The sequence below is a fragment of the Musca domestica genome, unplaced genomic scaffold, assembly GCF_030504385.1.
Source record: "Musca domestica strain aabys unplaced genomic scaffold, Musca_domestica.polishedcontigs.V.1.1 20, whole genome shotgun sequence".
Taxonomy (NCBI): Eukaryota; Metazoa; Arthropoda; class Insecta; order Diptera; family Muscidae; genus Musca; species Musca domestica.
The window spans coordinates 371810-385419 of record NW_026712250.1 but is presented as its reverse complement, the minus strand read 5'-3'; the positions used below and the strand labels follow the sequence as shown (position 1 = coordinate 385419).

At 37.1% G+C, this 13610-nt stretch overlaps 1 protein-coding gene across 2 annotated transcripts; it reads left to right on the top strand.

Annotated features, from left to right (window-relative positions):
• Window positions 1-8676: 8676 nt before the first annotated feature.
• LOC131802290 (cytochrome P450 4d1-like) lies at window positions 8677-12434 on the top strand. 2 transcript variants are annotated; one of them, XM_059122276.1, is made up of 4 exons: window positions 8677-9306; window positions 10981-11050; window positions 11121-11674; window positions 11742-12407. In XM_059122276.1, exons 1-4 carry the CDS (start codon window positions 8724-8726, stop codon window positions 12092-12094), a joined length of 1560 nt encoding a protein of 519 aa, XP_058978259.1. In that variant the 5' UTR covers window positions 8677-8723; the 3' UTR covers window positions 12095-12407. The 2 variants fall into 2 exon arrangements, with proteins under 2 accessions (XP_058978259.1, XP_058978260.1); XM_059122277.1 differs by lacking the exon at window positions 8677-9306 and adding an exon at window positions 9632-10226 and having other exon boundaries at window positions 11742-12434.
• The last annotated feature ends 1176 nt before the right edge of the window (window positions 12435-13610 follow it).

The window sequence follows — 13610 nt, the reverse complement described above, 5'->3', positions numbered from 1 at the left end:
ACATACACCAACAAATTTGTTTATAACAATTAGACAGTGAATCACTGAGGCAAAAATAATTTCAACAAAACAATTATGAAAATGCAAAACAAATTTTGTAGTTTATTTTCGTTTTTCTTTGATGCCTTCCTACACTACAAAAAAAAAAAAAAAATTAACAAAATATCTAACTAAATATATTCTTTTATTATAGTTATGTACACATATGTATGTATGTATGTATGACATATGTACATAAAACACGGTTGGTGTTGAAGAATACGCTAAACATTTGTTTCCTATTTCAGAGGGTTTTTTTGACATTTTTTTTTTGTTTTAGATCAACCAAATACGTATTTAGATTTCGGTGATGAGGCCCCTCCCGAGACGAGGTAGCTTTGACAGATGGCATCATGTGCCATCAATTTCTAACTAGCTGCTATTCTTGGACAAGCTTCATTAATGATATTCGTGGATGTTGGTATTCTGAGTCATTTGTTGGTTTTCGAGAAACCAATGCGGAGAAAAGAATATTGAAAGGATCACTAACTTCAACTTGATAGCTATATGTAAACTTTGAGACCACACGAGACGATTAACTCATTACTAGGTAATGCAAACAAATTTATTATTGGGCTTTTTCCCCAAAAGAGATGGATAATCAATTTTTTATTGGCGAATGGTGCATTTACGGTTCACAGGATTTAATTGACCCAGCGGACCTACATTTGCCAATTCCACCGCTTACATGAACGTGATATAAATATCCAAAGTCAAAAAATATAGAGTGTGATTTTAATGGCCTCAGGATTCAGATGTGTGCAAAGGACCCCATTTGCTCTATTTTGCTCTCAGCACACAACTTTTTCCTGGACTTTTGAGTAAAAAGACAACATCTAGTAAAGTTTTTTTTTTGTTCTTATAAAATATCGATTGAAAGGACACGCATAGAGTTTAAAAAAATCATATTTGTGAAACATCCATTGTAACTAAATTCTTTTTCAATACGGGTGGTTCATTTTTCAACACCACTGGCTTTATTCATACAATTACTTGTTTTGTTTGTATGGGTGTGTGCACAAATTACTTCATTTTACATTATCCTTCAAGTTCCTGCCTTGGAGTATAACTTTTTGTATGTCCCTTTTTGTTGTTTCCTTTTTTGTCAATATTAAGTGTCCGTCCTATTCCGTGCATCATCATAATCTTCATGCTGGCTGTATAGGATGTGTAAACACAATTACTCAGCCACTCATTCACCCACTTGCAGCAGTCCTAGGTGCTACCTATCTAATATTCACAATATTCGTTCGCTTGCCAGCCGGGCACATGATAAATGAATGATCTGTCTCGATATGCAAGCTGACGTTCTTCCCATGTATGTATGCATGCATGTAAGTATGTGTGTATGTATCTATGGCTGCTGCATTATCCCATAACAATGAAAGGTGACATGTGCTGGGCGAACGGGATTCGTCGTCTATTATATTTCACAGATCTGGGCCAAAAAAAATGAACATGTTTGTTTTTTGATGCAATTTTTGCTAAAGTTTCCCTCTCCCTCCCTCTAAACACTCAATTCGTTTCGATGCTTTGCAAAAAAATTGAATTACAATTTATAAGCATTTTATTATCTGTAAGTGGTGGCCCATAGATTAATTTAATTGCTGGTTGTTGTCATGTTGGCATTAATAAAATAAAAATGCATTCAGTGCATAATTCATCCGCTGCCGCCGGGGAGACGTCAAGAATGCACTTCATTCCTGTGGCCTGTCGTAATGCCTGTGTGTGTGTGCGTGGATACCTTTATATGTAAATTTATGATCAGATATTTGCTAATTAAGAGAAAATGCCGGGCGTCCTGCCTGTCAGCCAATCTCTAGCCGAGACGTCGTGTTCAATATTATGTACATTGGGTTTCATTCAAAGGAATATTTTCGCCATATTCAACATTCAAGGAAAATTGCAAACATACATACAGACAGATTTATTATTAATTTAACACAAGTGCCCTTGTGTCATACAAATGTCGGTGTGTTAGATAAAATATGCATTACATTAAATTAGGAATTTGCCGCGAATCGGCAATATTGTTGCATTGTATCGTACTTTCTATATTGGAATATTCGAAAAAAAGGAAAATAAATTTATGCGTTTTTGAGGGAACAGAAAAATGAAATTGTTTTTCGATCTTGGCTTATGGGTTATAAAGACTTTTTTCAACTTTTTTTTTTTGAAATTGCAACAGTTCAAATTAAATTGCAATAGCAGTTCATCTTACGAGTCAATCTTGAAATATAATTCCATTGCCATTTAAATAACAATTAGTTCCATTGTCGAATAATTCGTTGTTTACCTATTTATATTTGAAATTCTCTACATTCTTTTAATATTAGACAGTTACGTACGAATTTCCATTAGGTTCTACAGAATTGCTAATGTGTTTATGTATGTGTGGTGTAAACAATAATAATTTTGGCAAAATGTTAAAAATAGATTTTAGTTTTTTTTTTCTTTCTAATTTGGATCAAAATATTTCACTCTTCTAAATATAAACGCAGTGTTTTTTCATCTTTGTTTACATTTACTTTGAGAAACTGCTGTGAAAAACTCTACCGGGTAATAGGTGTGTTCCATACAACGACAACTAAATTGACAATTTTAATAACGCATAGAAATAATTTGAACAAATTATTAACAGATATTGTTCGAGTCGAGTAAATGAGAGCAGGTGAAGAGAAGAATTTTCACAGTTAAGTTACTGAGAGTTAGTCCGAATTTACATTTGGCAAGTCTCTGTTTGTGGAAGAGAGTGGTAAAGGGAATGGGGATTCCTTTTGTGTTTTCATTTGTATACAAAAATATAATACAAAAACAAGAGGCAAGTTTCATGGTACAATAAGGAGGTATAGCAGTTTTGTAAAACTATAGAAATACCTCTCTGAGGCTATGCCCGCTTCCTGTTAGAATTATTCAAAATTATATCCAACAAGTTGTTTTCGTTTATTTGATATTTTTAAACTTATTTAATAGTATAATACAACGTTGAATGTTTATTATCTGAAATCAATTAAACCATTTCCTGAAACATTGGTTTTGCATCGACCGCAAGGCTGCTGTTTTTCAATCGGCTGTTCTTAGTGGTTAATTCTTGCTGAGTACATTTATATGTATTTGCAATATTTGTACATTAGAGAGAAAATTTTCTCAAATTAAGCTTCAAAGAAATTTTTACTCGAAAACTAATCGTACACCCCCATTATATTCGTGTACATTGGAACATTAACGAATATTTCAATTTTTGGATGAATGACAAAAGAGGGACGCGTCTTTTTTAAATTGTGAAAAATTTGAATCGTCCTTAATCAATATTATCCTTAGCAGTATGTATGCAAAAAGTGGGACCATGTGTACACTTGTACGTATTAGTAAACACCAATCGTCTAAAATGTAGATATAAAAAATGTCCGATCATTCAAATGAGTTCGGTATTTGAATGTGGGTGTGTGTGTGCCACCAAATTATATTTTTTCACGTAATAACAGACATGAGTAATCTACATCAGCATCATCTGCATCAGCCCACATCAACATCATCCTCGTCAGAACATCGTCACTGGCGAGGCAAATGTTAGGGTAAACAAACTTATCGGTGGCCGCCATTGGACGCAACAAACGGAACGGAAAATTCTACCTGCCACATTCTGCTCGCTTTGTACGGCAACCGAGAGCCTCAACATTCCATTGATGTGTTGGGTGTAATAAACTTCAATGTGATCTGAAGAGAACAAAAAGCATTCACTTGCTTAGTCATGAACTTGAAATGCTATTTCCGATTATGAGTGATGTCGTTACGATGCATAAAGAGATCAAGTGGAAATATTAAGCAAATTTGATTTGTCCCCTCCTATTCCCCATGTATGTTTGCATGTAGATATATTTGGCCTCTTATAATCACACCCTAGTTTGATTAATTAGCTTTCGTGTAATAACAAATGTCGACATTTCACTTAACAAATGTTCTCCTGAATGTGAAATAAATGCCCAAAATAGAAAGAAAAAAACACTCTGCAGCAAAATCCAAGCATATTTCTTTCCGAATACTCTTCGGGTCCCATTCATTATTGCCACACATCTTATTTTTTTTGATGTCTCGCTGATGCTGATGCTGATAAATGATGCCAATTTGTAGTTGTCCCTGTAAAGAGAGATAATCGACAACTATAATTATCAATTTGTTACATTAGTTGTTGTTGCTGTTGTAGCAGACCGACTGTTGTTACAGACAGTCGTAAAACCCTATCAAGTTCATAGGCTCTGTTACAGATTCTTCAAAAAGTTTAACAAACATTTCATAATTTTTCTCTCCCAATAGAGATTCAACTGATTTGCATGTGTGTGTTTATTTTGCATACACACACCCACACATAGTGTGTTACCCATTGGGTCTTATCAACTGCCAACCACGTGTACGGTCCAGACATTATACTATACTTCATGATTTTCAGTTTGGGTTCAGCGAGTGCATTCTGTAATCCGAGTGCTGAGAAGGGGGCGGTTGTGGTTGAATCGGTCATTGCCACAAATTACACTTGGGCGCTACCAGCACTTTTTTATTGGGCCAATGTTTTTGATGTTGAACTGCTTTCATAGAATTTTATTGGCGCCCAACCATCGCCCATTTATTGTGTGATCGATTTTTGAAAATCCAGGCCATTTGATTTTCTGAATGAGGGTTTGGGTGAAGGACCCTTGAAACGGACTTTTATTTTTCAATTCATTTACAAAGGCTATGTCGAAATTTTCGAATGAATAACAGAATTGCAGCTGTGGAATGTGGAACGTGCTATTGGAATGCAGTATTAGGCTGCTGGCCACAGGTGGGACAAGGATTTATTTTACCAGGAGAGTATTTATTTTACCTAAGTGAAACTTTAGTGCAACATTCACTGGTGGCCAAAACTAAAGCAACTTAAATCGCAAAGACAATAAATGTCCTGTAACTTTTACAAAAATAAACAAATCGTAATTATTTTTCCAGTTTTAAATGAGGGGTTTAATTCACTTTTAAGAAACTAAAAATAAAAATACAAAAATAATTTTGAACGAAAAACAATATGTGGAAAACTAAAATGACCCAATTTTTGCTTGGTCAAAACTAAAGCAACTTTTGATTTTTTATTTTAAAATAATTAAATTTTGGCTAGTAGTCGATAGCATAACCATTATTTTTGATAGCAGCTGCACACCTACAAGGCATTGAATCTATAACACGCTCAATTTGATCCTTGGGAGTGCTTTCCCAGGCACCCCGAATTCTTTAGAAAATGTTGTGCTTATTTATTTCCGAATCTCTCTTGATCTTCCTATCTACGACACTCCAAAGGTTTTCTAAGGAGTTTAGGTCAGGTGATTGTGTCGGCCATAACAAAACATGAATTTTTGACTTCCGCAACCAATATTTGACAAGTTTTGATACAAGTTTGGGATCATTGTCATGCTGAAACACCCAAATCAGCCGAATATTTTACTCAGTGTAAGGGAACAACGTGATGTCCAACACATATTTGTAAACAAACCGATCCACAACTTTCTTTATTTTATGGGTAGGCCCAAGTCCATAGAAAGAAAAACAGCGCCACGCCATTTTTGACCCTCCCTCATGCTTCACAGTACCTTTGCAACACTGCGGCTTGAGTCCTTCATTTTTTGGTCTTCTCACCGTAAAATTTTTCACGTCTGAGCCTTTAATATTAAACGTGGACTCATCCCAGAAATAATGTTTTTTTCCATTGAACTTGATTCCACTTAATATTATCGTTTCCGAAAGCCTTTTTGATTTTTTTCAGATATAAATGGTTTTTTGATGTCTTACGGGCATGCAGACCAGCTGCCACTACTCGTCTACGCACTGATCTCGAGCTTATATCCAATGATTGCTCTCTTACCAATCCAGTTGAACTCTTAAATAGTTGTTTTTTATTTCTGTCACAATTTGTGGATCAGTACGGGCTGAAGTTTTTCACGGCCTTCATCCGTTATGGACTGTTACTACAGATCCAGTTTCAAAAAAACCGACTTAGTATACAGAAATAATTATGGAATCACATAAATATTTATGAAATATTTCTCGGAAATCATTTTCTGTGATTTGTTGTTTTGATAGTCACTGATAATTTGCTGTTTTATTCAGGTACTGTATTTGCTTCTAACAATTTTTTAAATTTTTTGGGCAGTACTTAAACAACGAAAAGAAAAACCCATACTGTTGTAAAAAACTTCTCAAAAAGGATTTATGACAAGCGAAATTGTCGAAGGAAGCAAAAAGCGATAAATATCTCAGTAAAAACAACTGAAATTGCAGCGGTTATATGCGTGTACAATAGAGTTGCTTTTGTTTTGTCCAAGCCAAAATCCGGTTAATTGACTTTACCAAACATTATTTTTTATATAAAAATGAATTTTGGTTTTATGTTTTAGGTTTTTAAAAAGTGAATACAGTACCTAATTTAAAACAAGAAAAACTTTCTCATTTTCTTAATTTTTGAAAAAGTTACAGGGCAGTCATTCTCTTTGTAATTTCAGTTGCTTTAGTTTTGGCCACCAGTGTATATTTTAATGCTAAAGTATTAGAGCTATATCGCGCTAACGAAATTCTGTGGCAGCTGGTTTAGTTACAGGGCAGTCATTCTCTTTGTAATTTCAGTTGCTTTAGTTTTGGCCACCAGTGTATATTTTAATGCTAAAGTATTAGAGCTATATCGCGCTAACGAAATTCTGTGGCAGCTGGTTTAGTTGATGGTCAAATTCCAGCGAAAGAAGTGTCAATAGCGTCAATGCTTGAGACTAGTGAAACTACAAACATCCTCCTTTGGTGAAATGCAAGGGCTCTATACCGATACCGACCAGATCTGATTCCATATAATTTAACGTTATTTTCATTTGGTTCTATCTCGCATGTGGCGAAGAGAAAACTGTTTTGATCAAGGATTTTTTTTTGTTACCAGTCCCTGCTTAAATGCCTAGATTGATGTACAATACACCCATGACCTTGAAACGAGATGGACGAGAGTACACTTATCAGAAATGGATCTTCTTCGTGTACGAAATCAATAAATTATTGCCTTTTTGTTTTTGAAAATCTCGAATTGGAATGAATCTGGGATTGAAAATAGCCAAAAGATAATCGCCAACTGTGGCGCTCATCTCATCAGTAACATTCCACATAACAGCAAGCTTGTCGCTGATTCTGACAACGATTGGTGTTGTTGTGTATTTTTCAAAATTCAAACATAAAATCGATGTCACCCACACAGCGCCCCCACCCTGCCGATAGTGGGTCACGCTCACTATTTCATTGGAGTACCGGCCCATTTGATGATGCAGCGCATCGTGTCCATGGGCGAGGGTCATCGCACCATCAAAGTTTGGTTGGGAACCCAGTTGAATATGGTTTTTTCACACATCGACGATATAGAGGCCATATTGGGTTCCATGAAACACCTGCAGAAGGCGGCACAATATCAAGCCCTGGCTTCGCGAGGGGTTATTGATTTCCACCGGTTCTCACGTCGGCCTTTCATTTCAACATCTTAACGGAATATGTAACGGTTTTCGATACAAAGTCTCGTCTGCTGGTAGAAAAGATACGTCACCATTCCCTGGACAAAGCCAATGACGAAGGATTCGATTTCTATGAAAACATAAGCCTGTGTACCCTGGATGTCATCTGTGGTAAATATTTAAAGTGAAGCAAAAAAAAAAAAAAACAGGTCCAGTAAAAGAGATTGAATTGAGAAAAATGTATGACAGCTGCAAAAAGGTTCAGTAGGTTAAATCTCACGGGGAAAGTAAACAGACATACCTCATCTGTACAAACTGTTGTTCTATAACCCAAAATTCAGTAAATGAGAGCGAGTGAAGAGAACAGTTTTGAATAGTTTTCTATAGCCAACATCGGTTGTAAAATGTCGGATCCAAAGTAATTCTACATACTTTACAGGGTCTAAATGGTACTTTCCGACTCCGACGGACATAATTTATACATGGCGGTATTCCTAGAAAGTCATACTTGAATATGGATCCAGCTGGACATAGTACCCGTTTCGGGTGAAACTGAGGTGAATTTCGAATATGAACATGGCTAGGATGACTCCAAATGTCCTTGAAAGGATTTCAAAAAAAGAGATTTTGGATTATTTCAATGTAACCATAAAATATGTCAAATTGAATTGACATTCGAAAACTGAAGTTTCCACAAAAAAAAAAAAAAAATAAATAAATAACCAGCCCTCTTCAAATGTAAACCCTGGACATTAGCTCGCCTGTGACACGCTCGTCGATTTTGTTTTTCAATGACGTGCCATTTTTGCACACACTCCTCTTGACCTTTCACTTTGTTTGTTTTCCAACAAACATACACTCCGACTCAGACCCAAGAATAGACACGTCCGAACAACATGAATTTGGAATTTTCGAAAAAAAAAATCGGAAAATTTCGATAATAATTTAAAGTGTTTATTGGATTGGAGATTAGATTAGGTCCTAATCTATCTCGCTATCGCTATCTCGTTGACGACTAAATAAAATGAATAGAAAAATATTTTCTTCCAGTGTTATTTCGTCGCTCTCACCAATACTATTACATTGGGCATCTAATCATTAGGACGAGTTAAAATGCCTAAGCGTAATTACCTGCAACTGCGAAGAAGTCAGTTCTGTTTTAACTTTCGACAGTGATAGCAGATGGCAGCCGCCGCCTTGATAAACGTCCTCCTCTGTGCTGGCGGATTGTTTACAATCCTCAGCACCATCGGCCTGGTGTTGTATTTGGTGAAATTCAAACACATGATCGACATTACCAACAATCTGCCCAGCCCGCCTTCTTTGCCGATCGTGGGCCATGGCCACCACTTTGCTGGGAAGCCCCCACATGAAAATATGTACACGATTTACGAGTTTGCCTCAAAGTATGGACCCACCTTCAAGGTCTGGCTTGGTACAGAGCTGAACATATGGACATCCGATCTGAAGGATGTCGAAGTTATTTTGGGCACGACTCGCTTCAATGACAAGGCTCATGAGTACGATATGCTGGAGCCGTGGCTGAAAGAGGGACTGCTCACCAGTCGTGGTCGGAAATGGAATTCGCGCAGAAAGGTTCTTACGCCGGCGTTCCATTTCAAAATTCTGGAGAGCTTTATTGATGTTTTTGAAAAGGAGTCCCGAACACTGGTCGCCAACCTGGACAAGGAGTATCGCATGCAGACGGATAAGGGATTTGATTTGAATGATTGGGTTAATTTGTGCACCCTGGACACGATCTGTGGTAAGAAAGAAGTATAATGGCTTGGCACCGTCCTCCCTTTTCTTGACAATTCCAAGGAAGTGAGTCATTTCCCTTCGACTGTTAGGTTTCGTCAAATCATGTCCATTCCTTTGAGATGTTAGATTAAAATAAGTAAAGTCCGTGCAAATTTGGTCTTTGCTCGAAATCAGACAAGAGATATAGATAACGCCCACTTCAGAGGCAATGCAAGTCGAATATTTTATGGTTTTGTCGTTTCTCCTTTGATAAGAAATCTAATCGCCCCTGTCCAGCAGGGGCCACAACAAACTGTCCAAATTTTCTAAGGCAGTGCAAATCCAGCTGCTGGTGGCGTTGAAATATGATCGCAGGATTAATTTACGTTGCCGCTTTTTGCGGCGTCTGCTTGGCGCTTTTAGCCTCGATCGGCCTTATCGTGTATTTCGCAAAGTACAAACATATTCTGGATGTGACCAGCAACATTTCAAGTCCACCTACCCTACCTTTGATTGGTCATGGACACCATTTCCTCGGCAAGCAGTCGCACGAATTTGTGCAGGTGTTTAAAAAGTTCTGTTTGGAGTACGGACCCACGTATAAGCTGTGGATTGGACCATCGTTTCACATACTCCTGGGCGATGTCAGGGATGTCGAAGAGGTCCTAGGTTCCACGCGATTCAATGACAAGGCCCACGAATATGCAGCGTTGGAGCCATGGCTAAACGAAGGGTTGCTTCTCAGTAGCGGCAGGAAGTGGCATTCGCGCAGAAAGGTCCTTACACCGGCTTTCCATTTTAAAATTCTGGAAAATTTCATTGGGATCTTTGAGCGCGAATCCCGTGTGCTGGTTGAGAATTTGGACAAGGAGTATCGCATGCATTCGGACGAGGGATTCGATTTGTATAATTGGGTGAATTTGTGTACCCTGGACACAATATGTGGTAAGGAGACGGGGGATATTTTGACATAGTTGCAGAACAAAGGCGAATGTCGGGGTGTCAAAAGTGTTTTTTGTTTTTTTCATTGAAATGCAATACAATGTTTTGTTCGAAACGCGAAAGTGAACTATCGTATCAATCGATATTTGCTATCTCAAATATCGATCTGTGACAAAGTTCACGGTGGGGGGTCGGGGGTTTACTATCAAGCATTGGCACGTATTTCGCCAATTCGGACACTTGATTGGCTGTGATAAGATAACACTAGTGCTACTGTAAACAAAAAAATGTTTGCGATCGGGAACATCTGTTGGGGTCTGTTCGGTCATTTTTGCAGTAGAGACTATACTGAGGGTCCCGATCCATATACGAGTGATTTCATGCGAAACATGAAACTGTCAAAAAATATCCATTTTTTATTTAGAATATTTATTAAGAATTTAAGTGAAACTAATGTTGCCTGAAGGTGTGAATACTTTAGCAGCTTGAATTCTCCGCATGACATATTTTGTGACATATCATAAAGGGATGCCAGAATCCTGTCGTTTTTTCCTATAACTTGACATTAAGATGACTAGTTGTGATGCCAAGCTGCTTATACATCCACAACTTAACTTTTGTGAATTGAATGAATAAATTAATTTATTATTTTGAACCTCCACATTCGTGTGTGTGGAGCTGAGTTACCGGTCCAAATGTTTTTCACTTACCGCCTTTAAGTCTCACTTGTTTCTGTTTTTTTTTTGTTTCTCTTCAGAAACGGCAATGGGCGTGTCGGTTAATGCCCAAACCAATGCCGATTCCGAATATGTGAGAGCCGTAAAAACGTAAGTAACGCCACTTACCAAGCATCTGGCATTTGTCCCATCTTGAATAACTTCCTCGCCTATCCCTTAGCATTGCCATGGTGTTGCACAAACGTATGTTTGACATATTGTGTCGTTTCGAGTTGACCTATCGCTTCACCAGACTGGCCCGTGAGGAAAAAAAGGCATTGGCCGTTTTACACGGCTTCACCGAGAAAGTGATTGTCCAGAGGCGTGAAGAACTGTTGAAAGCCCAAGAAGCGGGAAAACTTGATGCCGCCGACGAAGATACCGGTTCGAAGAGGAAAATGGCTTTCCTTGACATTTTGTTGCAATCGCAAGTGGACGGCAAGCCCTTAACAAACATGGACATCCGCGAAGAAGTCGATACGTTCATGTTCGAGGGACACGATACGACATCTTCGGCCGTAACGTTCTGCTTCTACAACTTGGCCAATTATCCGGAATGTCAGCAGAAATGCTTCGAAGAAATAGTACAGGTGTTGGGTAAGGACAAGTCGAAACCCGTAACCTTTGAAGACCTAAATAATTTGCACTATTTGGATTTGTGCATCAAGGAGACGCTGCGTATGTTCCCCTCGGTGCCACTGCTGGGCAGGAAAGTAACAGAGGAATGCGAGATAAGTATGTTTGAATTCAAAAACTATTTTCATTTTGGCAACATAAAATATCCATTGTTTATGTCTTCCAGATGGTAAAATTATTCCCGCTGGTACCAATATTGGAATTTCCCCCCTGCAACTGGGTCGACTGGAGGAGTTGTTCCCCGATCCGGACACCTTTAAACCGGAACGCTTCGAGGCAGGCTATAGCACAGAACGGCTAAACCCTTACGCCTATATACCCTTTTCGGCCGGACCACGCAATTGCATTGGACAAAAGTTTGCCGTCTTGGAAATTAAAACCATTTTGTCCAATGTCCTACGTCACTATTCCGTAGAATATGTGGGACCCGGTGAAGAGGAAATACATCTGATAGCCGAATTGATTTTGAGAACCAAAGATCCCCTGATGTTCAAAATAAAACCCAGAGTGTATTATTAATATGTTGTGCCAATAAAAAAAACGGGGGAGATTTTATTGGGAATCGATGTGCATCCCAAAAAAAACCTTTGTGATTTTCATAGTTCTGATGCTGTGCTTGGTTCTGGGCGATATAACAATCGAAATGAAATGTGTCAATGAGCGGACATCACTTTTCTACAGTTCTAAAGAAAACGAAACAATGCGGAAATTTATGAATAAAAATAGCTAAACATATTGGGCTGACATATATTTTGCGTTGAAACATATATACATAAATAATGCGCAATAATACGCAAACATTGCTGAGCGAATTCCACGTTTAGGTGGAGCATGAATATTGTTCGTTGGGATCAGTAGGAAGTATTGAGGGACAGGTATGACAATAAAAGAAAAATACGCTTTTAAAAGCAAGGAAATAAAAATAAATGAAAAATACAGGTTTATTAACTTTTACATTTTGCCACTTAGGGAAGTATATCGACGTAGACAGAAGAAAACACATCACAAAATAATGTGTAACATATGCATCATACAATTATCACGTTGTAGACATGGTAGAAGAATATAGGTAAATGCATCAAAGCTGGCGAACATTGATATGTCAACATTTTTTCAATGATTTTTCAAAAATAAGACTATATTTATATGTTTTCTTATACGACGCCTATCAGAGGTTATTAAGATATGCATTTTTTGCAAATTTGTATAATTTTTCATTCAAAATTTTCAATTCAAAAATTGGTGTGACAATTCATTGACCCAGCAGCTGTGTCGAAGCGACTACCTGTATTCTTCGACCATGGTTGTAGAGTCATTCATGTTTCCTTTTACAAGTGCAAGCTATATTTATCCGCAGGGATATTATTATTAGATTTCCAAAGTAGCTCAAGATATTTAGCTGTAAAACAAATCCAACTCAAACGATGGCCCCTGGCCATCATTTCACAAAAAAGAAAAACTAAAATCAGGAAACAACTTTCCATCGTTTCATCACTGCAGGCGGGCAAAGCCCCTGAGGTTACGCTGTAGATTGCATTTGCATTGAATTAAAAATGGCTTTTCACTTAAATAGTTTCCAAATAATAATCTTTATTTTGTTTTCTCACACATCGGTTTGTTGTTTTATTTTGTTATTTGTTGTTATTAATTTTGTTGTTGTTGTTTTTTATAATTATTATTACTTTGTTTAAATATTGCTGGGAAAGGAGGTAAATACACAAAATCATATTCACATTTTTTTGTCTGTTGTTTTTGTTGTTGTTGTTAGGTTATGAAATTGGAAAAAATTTATATTTTGTTCTTTCATGTTTTTCTTTTGTATTTTATTTTTTAATTTAATATTTGTCTAAATTTAAATAGGGATTTGTTTGACATAAAAAATCGTTTTTGTCTTTTTCGTTAAATATAATTGTAAATATTTGTTGTTTTCTTTTTTTTGGATTTTGTCATTTGGTTTTAATGCTTATATCAGTATATAGAGTATATAATTGGAATATATAGTTGTTGATTCTTTTTTTTATCGATTTGTTTCTGT